At 39.1% G+C, this 16,690-nt stretch overlaps 1 protein-coding gene across 1 annotated transcript in view; it reads right to left on the reverse strand.

The window, feature by feature from the left end:
* Positions 1-4,577: 4,577 nt before the first annotated feature.
* EIF3H (eukaryotic translation initiation factor 3 subunit H) overlaps positions 4,578-16,690 on the reverse strand; it is an 87,449-nt gene continuing 75,336 nt past the window's right edge. Inside the window, exons 6-8 of the mRNA XM_009087703.3 lie at positions 10,223-10,343; positions 6,857-6,989; positions 4,578-4,842 (exon numbers count right to left, since the gene is read on the reverse strand). Of these exons, the coding sequence (XP_009085951.2) occupies positions 4,745-4,842; positions 6,857-6,989; positions 10,223-10,343 (352 nt within the window). The 3' untranslated portion in view covers positions 4,578-4,744. The remainder of the gene's footprint in view (positions 4,843-6,856; positions 6,990-10,222; positions 10,344-16,690) is intronic.

Here is a 16,690-nt window from a genome sequence, read left to right on the forward strand (position 1 = left end):
ACACATATTCTTTTCATCTTATGAAGTTTGGAAGGCTTCAGCTGTGTTTCTGATGGATGAATACATTGCTACTCTTCCTTGTTTATTTTACTGACACTCTAATGCCTTTTAATATCATTGTAAAATGGAATTGGCCATTTTTCCTCAAATATAAATGTTTGCTTTAATTGAATAAGACATTAACTTTTCTTTTATTAAGGAGTCTTTTGCTTTTCTCTCAGTAAGGAGCCTTTTGCAAAGCTGTTGTTTTTAGACATCCTCCACAGCTCTGCACAGTTGACTACTGTTAAGCATATGATGAGTTGTGTCAACAGCAATCTGTTCTGTCAATAAAAGATCAAAAATAAAACACAAGCCCAACTTTGTATAAACCTCCTTCCAGTAGTAAAGTTGACATGAAAAGCTTCTGGACTAGTCCAAAGAGCAGCACCACCATCTCCTGAGCAGTACCAAGGCTTTAAGGCCCCTGCAGCTGAAGTGCATGAGAAGGTTGAATTTAGGATTATACCTGACACCTGAGCAACTCAAACCCCCACCATAAATGGAATGTACAGATCACAAAACTTAAAGCATCATTCAAACTGCAGACAAAGCTTTCCAGAAGAATTCACGGAAAAGTAAATATAATGACAGAAGGCATGGGTTTTAGAGCAGCATGCTGGTTTTGCTTAAAAATCAACAATCTGTGGGCAAAATCTGAAGAAAATTAAAAGGCAGTATAAAATTCAAGGGGAGAAATGCACAGGCATGGAAAATCATGAGGGACGTATCTCTCACCCCAGGGCTGTCAATCCGGATGAGAAGCAGTTCTACAGACAGCAATTCAATTCCTCCTGCTGCACACACTGCACATATTTTGACTGGGATATTATTTGCACCACCAGCTCCTAACGACGTCTCAACACAGCATTCAGAGTCCTTTGGCTGCCAAATGAGAACCATTAAATAGTGCTTGCTTCTTAAAGATGCCTCAGATTGTCACCCGTGATTTGTCATATCAGAGATTTGTCACAAGGCAAAAAACTGAGCAATATAGAATGGGTGCAGAAATTTGCAAAGTATACAGAGCATAAACACAAAGATGTCAAATGTTCTTTACAAGCATTACTGGTTGCCAGTGCCAATCCCATTGAGCATCCTTGCTAGCATCAAAAAGGACATCTGCAACCTCACTCAGACCTTCTCTACTCTGCCCCTCTGTGCACGTGTTTACATCTGCACAAACACTACCCATTCTTACATGGCAGCTCCTTATACCCACACTGGTCAGCTCTGCATACATGTCCAGACTTTGACAGGACACACAAGAGTAGAAATTATGCCTCCCAAATGTTAAAGTATTTGGGAGAGTATCATGTGGAGCTGAAAAGAAAAAAAGACATGATAATCTGGATAGAAGTGGGGGAGTACCTTGTGTTTCTTCTGCGTGGGCAGTCAGCAGCAGAATGCTGTACAGCCTACATGGAGTCTGGTCCAACTTTGAGAATACAAACAGAGAATGGAAACAGTCCATCATATCACCAAGTCAAGGCAAGGTCACATCAAGCATGTTCTGATTACAGGAAAGCTCTCCTATTCAGTTTTATTTTCCTTAAATATTGTTAAGGACTAGATTCTGAGAACAGCTGTGACAGTTAACTGTGTCTAAAGAATTATTTATTTTCTTAGTTAGATGGTCTAAAGTTTAGCACCTTTTCCTAAGGCCAGTCCTGAGCATAACTGAGGTGCCGGTCCAACCAGACACATTTCAGACTGTTAGAAATGCTGAGATTAAGCTGTTCCACTTTGCCTTGAGCCCAGTGGGAACATGTACCATCCACTGCTGTGACTACCTCAAATGACCAGAGCATGGAATTTCTGCCCCTTTATGCAATACCAAGCTGCATCCACCCCACCCTTCACCAGCAAAGCCTTTTTGTCTACACAGGACAAGGGAGCTGGGAAAGGGGCACCTCTAAGTGGCAGCCATGGTACTGGGACCTGAGCTAAAGCTGTGGTTAAGGCGCTTCACATCCACTTTTGCTCCAATTATCAGTACAATTATACATTTCACAAGTAGCAGTGGAACAGAGGCAGTAAATCTCACAGCAAAATCTCACCAGCAATATTAGTGAAGATCCTAAGTATTAAACAACTAGAAGAAATGCTGTTCTTCTCCAGCATCAAAACTAAGATAATTGCCCCTTTTTTTTCCTTTCAAATGTCTCTTTTGAAAGACTTGCACATCTAGCCTGAAGAGCCTGTAAGATTCACACCAATTAGAGATGGATACCATAGTAACACTTTCTCTTGCAAGGATTACAGTTCTGCAGAAATAAAAAATCAATTACAAGCCAGTTATCCCAACATGGTTAGGAGTCTGACAGGAGATGACAGCTTGATGCAGACTGTGTGTGTAACTAGCAACCACAGGGCAGGTTTTCCCCTGCGTGCACATTTGGTCTCCTGTGTGTATCTGAGTTACCTGTGGACATGTAATGGAGAGGGAACCATGGGGCAGAGACCATGCCTGCCTCTGCAATGGCTTGCTGACCAAAAAGAACTTTCAACTTCTTTATATGCATGTCTCAAAGACATTATGTCACTACATATTCACGAGTACACAGAAAAGCCTTTCACAGACAAGAAAGCAGGAAAACCAGGTAGTGCTACGATAATCAGAAAGGACATATCTTGTGGTGAATGAGCTGCCAGCTCACTTACATTAGGTAAAGAACAAGTAAAAGCAAAGCTATAGAAATACATAGAGTGGGGAAAGTCCACACTGAATCCAGTAGGAAGACACAGCCCCATCCCTATTAATCTCCAATCTCCACAGATGTCAATTCTCTTTTCTTAATCAACACCTTCAAGAGACTCCACCTCTCTTGCTTCCCAGAGAAGCTCTGTATTATTTCCACCATGACAGAAGACCAAAGTGTAGTTCAGAACACAACAGTTCAATCATCTCCAAAATCTACTTACACCTCACCTACTTTTGTATCTCACTTCCCTCTCTGACACAGGTCTATGCCTTTAGAAGCTACAAATCTCTACTGAAGTCTTCCTTATTTCTTAATGGACTTAAATTGACATTTAGCACATTTTCAATCTGGCTAAAAAAAAAATCCACTGAGCTTGTTAAACTTCAGCACAGAATATTACTGCCTTCTTTCTCCATTTACATCCTCAATCCTAAAGAACTAATTCAAAACACATAGGTTGTTTTTAACCTGTTCCAAGTATTTGTTTTGCTAACTTTGCAGACCTCTTATTATGTATAATGTTACTGCTGCTTCCTTCCATCCACATATAGAGTCAGTCTTCTATCCCAGCTATCCAGGAGATCGTTTTTTCTCTCTCAAATATCTCAGCCTAATTATCTGCTCCAACTTCTGTTCCCTGGTGGTTATTTTGGTGCTACAGAAAACTAGAAAAATTAATACAGTTTGAGTATTTTTTGTATAGGAAATGAAACTCAATCATGTGGCACTGTAGCAGGATACTTCTGTGATCTTTGATGTCAGAGGAGTTCACTGTATGAAAGCTAACACAAAAAAAAGGTGCCCAAGGTTTCCAAAGTAAAATATCAGCCTGGCAATTTGACAGATATGTGAGGGCTGAACAAAATTTGCATGCATATCTACATAACTATTACAGTCACTTTAGTTTAGATTGGAAAAGAATAAGTACTTAGTCTAAACCCCAGGTTTCACACACTTATGACTTTCCAAAATATTCACTTAGAAGCTGAAATATTCCATGCTAGGTCCATATTTAGAGGATGTTATTTTAAAAGACTAAACCGCTCTTCAGCCATTTTAGGCTCTTAGTATTCAAGACACAATGACATGCAAGAACTCAAGAGGAAAAAAAGACGAAATCATGACAGCAACATATGTGAGTTGCCATGTACTAAATCTTTAACTTCTTAAAAAGAAGTTATCTCTTCTTAAAAAGATAAGTAGACCAAGTTCAGGAATAAAGACTCATCCACATGACAAAGCTCCAGCAGATGCTGCTCTTTTATACCGCACTGACTGCTCCTGCTACTTCTGCACTTTCTGTCATGAATCCAGTAGCATCACTGAATTGCTTAGGTTGAAAAAGACCTTTAAGATCTCTGAGTCCAACCATTAACTGGTTTTCTTTCCAGCTTTTGGTTCCAGATTCTGATTTCAATGCAGTTGGTGGCAGCAAGAGAAAATCAGAACACAACAAAATATGGTGGGGACTTGTCTCCATGTTCCACTGGTTTTTTATGTTCTGAATGTGAAGTCTAAGAAACATTTGTGATACAGGAGGACCATTGCACCAGACCGTCCAAACAGATTAAAATAAAAATCAGCAACCGCCTCAAGTGTCTAGCATATTGCAGTTGTTACTTCTCAACCAAAACTGGGAAATCTTAAATTTCTTCTCTAAGCCAGTTATACTGAACATTTGTAATATTTGTTTTTATTTCTGACTCCAAGTTAAATAAAACCTGTATTATTTGCTATGACTAAACATTATTTGCTATGCCAAACATTTATAAAACCTGAGTGACCACAGAAAATTCCAGTTCAATTTGGCCAACAAGTAAGAAAATACTAAAATATCATTAAAATGTGCCTTTATTTTTCTATTATAAGAGAATTCTCCATAAACCAAATTGACTCTGTTTTACAAGACTTTCCTCCCAATTTAATAAATTTTCAATATTATCATGAACAGTGTAAAACTGTAAATTACACTTCTTGTTGAGGGCTTCCTCAATGTTTCTTCAGTTATTGTAATCCTGGAGAGCCTGAGCCATGAAAAGCTTGCCCAGGTTCTGTGCATTGAACTCCTTAATATTCTGGCAGTAGGTATTAATTTGACCTGTCAAGAGGAAAGAGTAAACCCTTGTCAGTTTTGAAATTCAGAAAGACACGCCAGAACACAGTTTTTCAAAAGCAAACGTGCATGAATCACTGAGGATTTATGGCGAAGACACTAACTCTGCTCAAATACTCCACACTTAGGAATTTTATATTTTCAGGATGCCCAAATGTGTTTGGGAAGAAGAAAACTAAATTAGGAGAACAGGTAAACCGGTATGCTCAAAAAACCCCTAAATTTTCCAGCAATACTACAAACAATTTCTGAAAATACATATGACAATAAAAAGAATAAGCAATTATTGCTGCTGAACTGAAAGCTCAATCACATTAATTCTTCAATTTAGCTGCTCTAAAAATTCTACAAGACTGAATTTCAGGAATTTCAGTTCTGTTCTTATGCATATGCTTTTTCTATTAAAATATCTGCAAGAACTATTTTTCAGCAGCACACTGAAAATCGTGCCATTCCTCTCTGACATTCTGCTAGCCTTTTTTTCTACCTAGCATTTCACTTTATTTCAAAAATCATCAGGGTATGAAGATTTGTCAGTGCTTTACAAATCAGATGTGCTCATCAAAACATTTTTATACTCTTACAGCTACAAGTTATTTCCCTTGTTAGCTATGAACAGCAAAACCTGAAGCCAGTTTAATCAAAATTAAAGCTGTTTAGAAGGCAAATAAACTCTCGATTTAAAGCTCTATTTGAGAAGTTTTCAATGCCTCAGAGACAAAGACCTAAGTTTTATGCTTTATCCACAAACTTTACTTCATCTAAGTTGAAGTGGATGCATTCAATTCTTCCCTTGACTATGGTAAAAGAACAAACAAAGAAAGTGCTTTGGCTGAAAACTGTCTTTTCCTTTAAGTATAATAGTTTTCAATTCCTTCTCTCGTAAGGGGTGATTCATCCTAAGCTTTCACTTTCATAAAACACACGTCTACACATATACACTCTTCAGTTGCATTTATAAGCTCTGCTAGAGCTGATTATTTAAATACTTTAATGCTGCTAGGATTCAGTAACTGCTAAAACTATAAAAACAATAAGGTTTTCTAAAAGATTAGGAGTAATAAATCAAGAATATTCTTTCTTCTAAACACAGCACTTATTATCAGTGTGAAACTATTAAATATTAAAATAATAATCTCTTGGTCATTTTAAAATTCAGGTAATTCAAATCCACTTTTTTTTTAATGCCAAAGCACTCTTTGATGTACAGTACATTACCAGGATTTTGAATTTTCTCTCAGTACAAAACAAGGTGATAGCTATCTGATCCAAAAAGCCTGCTACATTTAAACAATTTGCTTTCTCATGACATTTTCCAAACTTATTTTACTTAGCAGGGCACCTAGGCTGCCTGATCTCTTGGCACTGTGAGGTCCCAGGTACAGAACAAGCACTGACAGTGACTATGCCTGCAGCTAACCAGTGAACTGAAGAAATTGGGGGGTGGTATCTCTAACTATCTATGCTTTGTTCCCATTTATATTTTCCCTCTCCTGGTAGTGCAAGAATATGGGGATAGTTTCCCTAAATCTCTGGCCATATAAAACAAAGAAATTATCTCCAATCTATTTGAAATTAAAAGCAAAACCTTCTCAGCCACTGCAACAACCAGTTTAAACCTAGAATTATTATCAATTACTTGGGGCTGCTGTCAACTGCTCTGAATCAGAAGTTCCAGCCCAAAGAGCTTAATCCTGAGTCTTGTCTGTAAAGCTCCTGAACTTCTGGAGCTGAGGGAGGGGCTGGAGCACAAGTGAAGGGGGCAATTACACCCATTCATGGAGAAAGCCTTCCCCGTGAAGTATTTCTCCATAACTCCTTTAAAATGTCAAATTTTCAATATCAAGGATAGGATGTGGAATGTTACCAAGCCAAAATATCATACCATGACGGCAAAGGTAATGAAAACTTAAAATGCTTTCAAAGGATACAACTGTACTTTTCCTCAAGCAAACAGTGTATTGTTAAAAGGTAATTTGAAAGCACTGCTAAACATTACCTGCAATAAGGAGTGACTCCATTCTTGGAGGTGGTTGTGGAGGTTTAAAAAGCTTATTGATGTCCTCCTCAGGAAGAGGGGGCTCTCCTCGGCTCTGACGCTGTATATTTTCTTGCTGACGTCTCTGCTGATACTGAAAACAAAACAACAGAATGAAAATGCAGCAGGATTTAAAAAGCTGCAAAAAAAAAAATCTTTTCAGATGTTTTCATGAAACTAGCAGGTATATTTTAAAAATTATGTTTTTTAATGCAATTTAGGTACTACAAACAATACAATGCAATTCACAGTTTATTTCAATTCACAGGCAACAAGGCATTCCCCATCCCACACACTGGCACCTTTAAGTGAGATAATGGAGAATCATATAGTACTGAGGCATTGGGGTTAGCTTCTAAAATTTTTCAAAGATAAACACTGTACCTGATGGAAAGAATAGAGCATGGTTGAGAAATGCCTCTATTGCCCCCAGAAAATAGAGAAAAGAAAGGGTGGAGTATACAGGTATGAGAAGCCATCACCTCAGAGAGTTGCACAAACCAAAATTCTCCATTTTATGTAAGTTAAAGGTCAAAGCAATATTTATGTGAAAGGGGAAGAGAATTTGATTAAGTAAGGTATTTTAAGCCAAAAAATATTAACTCCAAACTTAGAACAAAGTGGTGGCTGAAACCAAGCACAATGGTTCATTTCTCCATTAATATGCTAGAATAGCAGCTTGTAAAAGTTTTTCTGCTCTATATATACTAAAAAAAAGTTGTTTTCCATACTTCTCTTTGCCACAGAGATTACTCAAACTTTATAAAAATTGAGACAAACATTTCTGCAGCTATCAGATAAACATTTGTTCTTGCAAAGCTCATAAATTCAGGAACTATGTGAGATTTCATACTGTATGTGGCAGTGAGGATTTAGTTACAAACTTTGTCTTCAAAGTCTCACATTCAACACAAGAAAAAAGTCTTTAAGGACACAGAGTACAGAGTGTTTTCTCTTGCTTACTTAAATGTATCTGTGATCCAATGAGTTTGAAAACAGTTCTTGCTTGGTGGCACAATCAAATGAAGTAATTTTTTTCCAGTAGTAGTGACAAATACATGTTTTTGGACAACGTTAAAAATAAAATCTGAAATGCCCATATTTGTATGTGAATTGCATGCAGTTTCTTCTTTCTTTGCATTACCCCATTCACTTCTCAGCGGTCTGCCTATTATTCTTTATTGAAATGGCTTGCTCTTAATCACAATTGCTCCATTCTAGAAATGAAGTTACGACCACTAAGTATGCTGCAATGAGCCACTACTAAGGCAGCTATAGTTAGTAAAGAAATTAGTGAGACACCATGGAACCTACTTTGCTCTGCTTTTCAAAATAAATAGATCCCCTTGTTGTTAACAAAAACCTTTGAAGTAGATGCCATCTTTCTATTCAAATTAGGCAATAAGGGGAAAAAAATTCTGAAGATAACATGCATGAAGCTTCTATGTCCTTGGGAATGCCATGGCCAGGACAGACCACTGATCATGTGCTGCTTCCCTAAAATATTCCCTGTCCAAGCTACACTTCACTTATGTGAAAAATAGCAATTTTGATTTTAAAACAGTCAGTGATGAAGTCTTTTACATGAACAACAGGTGCTCTTTTTAATAATCACTTACTGTGTGTGGCAATACCTGCAACATTTTATCTGAAAAGTGATCTGGCCCATTTTCAGTTGGCCAATATTGAATCTTGTCCTATCTCTGTCTGCTAGATAAAAGAGCTCAAACTTATTATTCATGCAGGTATCTCTTGAGTAAGCAAGTAACTTGTTAACTTATCACATTATGAGAATTCTGTTCACCAAAATCTTCTCTCCAGGCTTTCAAATAATTCTCATAGTGCTTTTTTCCAATTTACCACCATCCTCCTACAGTCAGACAGAGCACTGCTTTATTTGTGCAGCAAGAGCAAAGAAAGCAATACTGTCTTCAAATACCAGAATAGTTAAGGCTGGAAGGGACCTCTGGAGGTCACCTTGTCCAACCCTTCTGCTCAAGCAGGGTCACCTAGTGCTGCTCTTCATACTCGAAATTCTCTAATCAATGGATTTTAATTCTAATTCTCTAATGCTTGGGATTTTAAAGAGGCCCTTTGGCACCAGGAATTGAAAGTCAGCATCACCTAATCAGCATCACTATTTATTGATACTAAACATGACTCAAATGTCCTTTTCAATCAGAGAACAGTCCAACTTCTTCACAGTTCACTGGACTATGCTTTATTTCTAGATGCATGACTACACATGATGGTACTAAGACACAGTTTGGTTTGGAGCAAAACTTGTAGTTTCTCCTCTTTCATTTACTGAATCTCTTATTCCTGTGTCCATGGTGTATTTATAAATTATTTTGGTTTATCCTAAATCACTAATAAACATGTAAAATAGCTAAATCCATACCATATGTCACTACAAGTGAATTTATTTGGTAATTGCCCACTGACTAACCTATTTTAAAAATCTTCTTGTAGTGGGTTTGTGTGGCAAGATTTTGGTAGCAGGGGGACTACAGGGGTGGATTCTGTGAAAAGCTGCCAGAAGCTGCCCCCATGTCCAATATGGCCAACAGCAGCTGGCTCTGAGATGGACCCACCATTGGCCAAAGCCAAGCCCAACAGTGACAGTACCTCTGGGATAATCATTTCAGATGGGGAAAAAATGCCAGCCAAGAGAGAGGAATGAGAGTATGTGAGAGAAACAGCCCTGCAGACACAAGGTCAGTGAGGAAGGAGATTCCTCTGTAGCCTGTGGTACAGAACATGGTGAAGCAGCTGTGCCCTTGCAGCCCATGGAGCAGAGAGGAGCAATGTGAGGGGATCTATCCCTGAGGAGGAAGAAGCAGCAGAGATGTATGATGAACTGACCACAGCTCCTATTCCCTGGCCCCCTGCACTACTGAAGGGAAGGAGGAGAGAACGCTGGGACTGAAGATGAACCCACAAAAGGGATGGGTGAAGGGAAGGTGTTTTAAGATTTGGGTTCATTTCTTATCACCCTACCCTGATTTGATTGATAATAAATTCGATTAATTACCCTAAGTCAAGCCTGTTTTGCCTGAGATGGTAATTGGTGAGTGATTTCTCCCTGCCCTTAGATCAACCCATGAGACTTCTGCATTTTTTCTCCCATGACCAGCTGAGGAGAGGAGTGATAAACTGGCTTTCTGGGGCATTTGGCACCCAGCCAGGGTCAACTCACACTGCTGAACAAGTGTATTTTTGAAAGATGTTGCTTAGATCCCAATTCATCTGTCTTGGATAACACAACCCAAACTGTATTTTGTGGGAAAAAAAATGCTCTCATTTAAGTTTCTCCATGTTACCAACCTGATGTTTCTGCTGCTGCTGCTTGCTTACATTCCTCAGGTAGGTATTGTATTTAACAATGTCTTGGCTCATCTCATCCACTCTGTCCATCAGCAGCTGCAGGCTCTTCCCAAGGTGATTACTGAAATAAGAGAAAGAGTCATGAAAGATGAAATTTACTACAAAAAAAATTTAAAATTAAAAATTCATTTTGTCTCTTGACAAGTATTTCTGCTCTAATGGCACCATTTGCAAATTTGTAAGTTCCTGATTATCTTTGTTCATATATTTATTTGATGATACTTTCCATGGCAAGTCTTCCTCTAGCATCTTTGCCTCACTGCAAATACCAAGTTTGAGTGTTTTGGTCTTTCCAGGAACCTCCCACTAATGAAAAAACAATGCCTGTCATGAATTTACAGTTATTAGAGATGCAGGTTACACATCTAAAAGAAAAATTCTGATGCTTTTGTGACATGCAACCCAAGCAACATTCCAGGAGATGTGCTCAAAGTGTTTGGTTTCAAATTTCTTTTTAAAATTCACTAACTGAATTTGGTTTTGCAAAAATTTTTAATTATCCCTCTGTTAAATATTATTCTGAGTAAGAACAGTTAAATATTCTTCAGAACTCCATCTCATTAACCATGCCTGGAAGTTCAGCAGACATGGTTTGATCCTAGCTGTTGAGAGGGAGTCTGTGTCCTGTCCGGCCAGCTCCACATTCCATACCATAGGCAACATGGAAGCAGCAGGCTGGGCGTGTCCAGCTATGCGATCTACTGCCTTGGCCAGACAAATGCAGTCTGTTAAACAACTTTTATTGTTACCATTTTTAGCAATGCATTCAGTATTTTGCAGGAATGTTCAATTTAAGGTATACCTTCCAAGTCAAAGTTTTGGAAGTTTTTAGGTTGGTGCCCATGGAGACATCCTCCTAAATTGTGTTTACGGGGTAGAGCAGTAAAAGAAGGCACTTTCTGCTCTCTATTGATCCCTTTGATCAGAAGCTGTTTTGTTGGCTCTGCTGTCCTACTTGGCTGATGACCAGCAACTCAAAAGCTAAACTCCATCTTTCTCTTCCTCAACTGAAATTTACTAATAATCATGCAAGTTTCTTTCTAATTTAAAGTTTGGTGCACTTCAATGTGAGAATCACACCCTTCAATCACTGTTTCACCATGTTATCTGAGATTCTCTCTTCTTTCACAATGCTTTCCTATCATCCTACAGCCTATGGACTGGAGAAACTCTAACTGGAAGACACAGGCATAAAGTCAAAAGAGAACCACACATGCAATACTGTGCATATGCCTAAGTGTAAATTATTTCCAGAATCCATAGAACTCATAGCTGGAGACAGAAGCTGATCATGCACTTAGGAATACCTGCAGAGAACAGAGCTGGAGACACCCTTATCTCTGAGTGCCAGGATAGCTGTTTCACTCACTGAGCTGCTCACTGAACAAAGGTCTGCATCAGGAACTTCAGACCACAATTTATTTACAAGCCAGAGTGTTAAATCACACTTGTGTACAGAGGCAGATGGTGTGGAGGATTTCAGCTCCACAGCAGCAAGAAAGGCGCCACTATAATAATTATTTTTAAACTTCTTCGGGCTTTTTGGTTGAACATTTCAAGCACATGATATTTAGAACTGTGGAATATTGCCATGGCCAGGAGTGTGCATGTTTTCAGTTTTTTACAGAGTTTATATTGTATAGAGTTAGTGTTGGAACTGGATATTGTCAGAAATGCCTGTATAGGTATATACTAATAGCCTTGTAAGGTATGTGCACAACAGAAATACATAATTATTTTACAGATAGTGTCCATGTGAAATATAGCTGGTTACAAAGAATGATTTTATGTGAATCTCTTTGGGACCAGCTTAGTACAACAGAGCACAGAAACAGAGAGTTATTGTCAGGAGTTGCACTAACACAGTGTTTGCTCTCATTGCCAGGGCAACAAAAACCAGATAACTTAAACAGATGTGAACTGAGACATGAAGTGATAAGTATGCTGCAAATACAGAAACAGCTTTTCCCTCAGTTCTCATGTGGCTGATACCCTTTTTTGCTCCATCTCTTAAAAAAAAAAGAAAGACAAGTAGGAAGCAGTTTGTAAAAACGCATATGTATGATCTCTAAGGAAGTTTTATTGAGCTGAAGTTTATTCTGCTGATACTTCGGAAGTTAGATCACATTGCTCCAGCCCATAACACTCATCATACACTTAATTTGCTCAAAGGATGCTTTAGGCACCTCCATACATTGTGCATTCCCTACAGCAGATCTCAGAGATCACACTGCCAGGTACCTAAATGCCCACTACGCATCAATACAATAAAAAAAAGTTAAAAAAAAAAAAATATATATATATAAAGTGGTGCCAGTAAGTGCTGCTTGCATCCTTATCTAGACTCACCTCCCTACAGGGCTCTGTGACTGTCAAGTGTAGACAATGCAGAGCTCAGCACTTGCATTTGTTGTTGTTCTGGGGGGGATCAGTAATAAAGAAACTGCTATTTCAATGGCTGCATTTCAGTCAGCAGATTCAGCAAAAGAGTCAATTAAACTGAGTTAACATTTAAATTAGTGAGTAATGCAGACCAACAGGAACAGACCTATAAAGCAAAACAGCTGGTGCTGAGAAACCAATGGCCATGCTACATGTGTTTGGGGAGGTTCTTATCACTGCTTCTGACATGGTCCAGTGATCTGCAAGTGGCTGAGGCACAGTAATTATCCTTCAAGAGCCTTTTTTCAGTTTAGTTTCATCTGAAACAAATCAAGTCTGAGATCACACAGTGGTGATGACCTGATGGCACTCTTGAATTGAACTAGAAGACAACTGCACCTTAGGATAGCACCAGGAGACCACCACTCCTCTGATACACTGCAGAGGATCCACTAATCTTCATGGAAGAAAGCTAGCAGCTTCCATCACAAAGTCCCCCCTCTCACATGGGAACTGTGTTCTTCTTTGTGAAGGAATATAGAAAAAAAAGGGGGGGGGGGGGGAGTGTGAATTAAAAATCAGAAAAAGTATCTGCCATGTGGATCTAATGAAGAATACTCTACTGTGAGAATACTCTTTCACCACAACTGTTACCAGAATCATGGATCTGTAAGGAGTGACCCATAGAACTTCTGGAAATTGATAATTTGAGACTTATTTGTGTAGCTTAGATAGCATAACCAAAATTGCCCCAAAACACATAACATACTGCCAAAGGGAAACTGTCAAAGCCTTTTTACATCATAAAACACACTAGAAACTATAGTCTGAAAAGCAGTTTCTTGAGCTGTGCATTTTTTCTTAACAACCTTACATGTGATGGGATGTAATTGTTTACCCACAAGGGCAGATACAAGATCAGGTCACTGACACATGAGGTTCCTTTTTCAACAATTATCAAATACAAGGATCAACTAATTCTGAGGGTGAAAAGTAGCAACCTGTGAGCAGAGTAGCCTAATCTGCAGATAACACTGATGGTCTTTCCTGTCTTGTTCTTCCTGCTGGCATGCCCTGAAGTTGGCAGTGATGGAATCCAGCACCCACAGAGAGAGAAAGCAACAACGATACATTAACCATCCTCACAGATCACTCACTGCACAAGGGCATCCTTGCAGGATACAGATCTAGCTAAGAGACCTGAATGCAAGCCTTCCTCTTCCCAAGGGAGTGTTCATACCACCAAAGCCTCCCTTTGCAGATATATTTTAAGGAGAGCAAAGGTCCAGTTCAGTGTTGCCAGCAAAGGCAGTTTAAAAGGTTCCATCAGCATCTCCCTGCCTCTCCCTCTTTGCCCACAGGTTACAGCACTCTGAACTGTACAGATTCAGCTGTTTGCGTAGGCACACTTCAAACTCTTTGAGTGAAACAGTCCACTGTAAATGCAAAAACACCCCCTGTTGGGGTTTCTATTTTTTTGGGGGAGGCAGAGGGGAAAGCTGGAAGGGAGGAATGGGAGTCTTTCCATCAGACTATGCCACAAAAGCTATTTGTGCAGCCATATTCTGAAACAGATGAGGAAATAAAAATCTTTGAGGGTAGAAGGGATGTAGAGATGAAATGAGGGTAGTGGGGAGAAACAAGACAAACAGCTGGGACTGGAACCTCAAACTGGCTCTGCTTCTGTAGCATTCATAATGGGGAACTACACATGAAGCCCATATTTACTTCAGCATCTTTAATCAGAAAAGGACTCCAGACACACTTGCTAAAAGTCTGAAACTCCCAAAATGAAGCTTCAAGTCAGACACCCCAGCTTCAAAGAGAAGCAGCAATTCCTGTGGCTCCCAGTGTGCTCCCAGTGCCCGTGTGCTGCTCACTACTTGGCCTGTGTCCAGGCACAGCTCCTGGGCTCAGCTGGCACAGCCCGCGGGCACGCACTGGCCCATGAGCCTGTGGCCCTGCTCCTCTCAGACCTGAGTCACGGTGCTGCACCCAGGCACCAAATTTTGGGCGATAACAATCCTGCAGCTGGAGATGTGCCAAAAAGACAGCCCCCTACACTTGCCTACCATTGCCATGATTGGACCCCCTCACATATTTAATTTTATTTTGCTTGTACCATGGCTAAGGAAGATGAGAACAAGGGACAGCAAGAGGAAGTGCTGGAAAATGCTGTATCTGCTGCTCATTTTTTCCACTTTCCATCAGCTCCACTGAGGCCCCCTCTCATCCACTGTGTTTTGGGAAAGGTGCCATCCTGTACAGAATTTTCCTCCTGGTGGGAACAGCTTTGGGTGGATTAGAGAAGTACTGCTGGGCAGAGCACATCTTTTTGATTAAAAATGTGTAAGGTACGTTCCCACCACTTAGCAGAACTTGTTTACATCTCAGCATTTCAGCCTGAGTTCAACCTGTGTTGTTTAAGAGGGTTTTGTTTGAATGAGATATGTAAGTCAAGAGTCTGGAGTTCCATTCTGTTTTCTATTCTGACTTTGATGTGTACCTTTGGGCAACACATTTACTCTCTCTGTGTCAGGTTCCCCCACCTGCAAACTAGAGATTTTCATAATTATCTTAATAATCCGTTAAGCATATTGAGAGTTTTGAATAATGTGCAATGTGTAAAGGTTAATAGTTTTTAAAAGCCAAAGCAACCCTTCTTATGTTACTTCTGCAAAAATACTGCATCTGATGTTTGAAAAACATAACTGCCAAGTAGATGTTAGTGCAGTAAATGTTCAGCACATGTTTGCTTCTACTGACGCACACTATTAGAAAAATTGCATGAGACAAATTGAGATATTATAGAACAACCCTATTATGAAGCTAGACCACAAAAAAGCTTTTTTAATTTAAACTAGATCATCAATAGAATAAGGAAGAGATGGATGAGAATGAGAAAGTTGGTTGTAATTATTTCCCTGAAGATCTGGAACATTATCTGACAGCATTTTAATTCTTGAGTCTCTATCAAAAGACTGGCAGTACTCCAAGGTCTTCAAGACATTTTGGTCCTTAAGGGTAGCAGGATAACTGTTTGAGTAAAAGGCCTTTACTTGCTATTACTTGCTAACCCTGTGCTAGTCTGCCTTCAATCTCTTTGCCTAGAGTACTTGAGTCAATTCATATTTCACCAGAGAAGCACAACTTTATGTCCAAAAAAGTAAATTACTACATACAATTATCAAAAATATACTTCAAATGGAGAAAGGTACTAAGGTGCAAGCAAAGTGTCTCAAATACGTAGAGCTTTAATCTCAGACAAGGTGGGTAGCTGAACATGTGAAAATCTTAATGAAGCAAACTCTCCAGAAGAGAGGAACGATGGGTAAATAATTTTATGGTCAAAATCATTGCTTCAGAGAGTATAAAAGTTCAGGGATGCTCCCAAGGAGCCAAAAAAGTCCCCCAAAAGCCCAACACATTCGAAATGCCAAAGAAATAAAACAACAACAAAACCCCAAACAAAACAAACAAACAAACAAACAGAAAATCAAAACAAAAACCCCCACAATCAAACAAAACAAACTAAGACAAAAACCGAAAAACAAGGCCAAACCCAAAAAGTAGCTTTGAAGTTACTGTCAATAGCAAAGTTAAGTGAGGAAGATATGCACCGAAATTAAAAGCTGTTATCTGAAATATTTTAGCCTAAACTGCTGAAAGACAAAAATGAGGAAATGTGAAAAATAAAACTCCAGAATAGTGGAGCTTTGAACTCTCTACTTCAGGTAATATATGCTTTGACAGCATTAGAGAGTAGCCTTCGTAGCTGAACTCAAGTAAACATTAGCGAAATATTTCAACAGCCAGTATAAGTCACCTAACCTTGAATAAACAAGCATTAAAATGCTTTAATTTGCCACCTGCTTTGCCAGTTATACCAATATAAGGTATCACTGAATGTAACCTGCCTGGTAACTAAAAGCAGCTATCAAATATTAAACAAAAGACATGTACAAAAACCCCAAACAACCCAATGGAGTAATTCCCAAAACTTTCCCTCCTTCAAACCAAACTAAG

The sequence above is a fragment of the Serinus canaria genome, chromosome 2 (genome assembly GCF_022539315.1).
Source record: "Serinus canaria isolate serCan28SL12 chromosome 2, serCan2020, whole genome shotgun sequence".
Taxonomy (NCBI): domain Eukaryota; kingdom Metazoa; phylum Chordata; class Aves; order Passeriformes; family Fringillidae; genus Serinus; species Serinus canaria.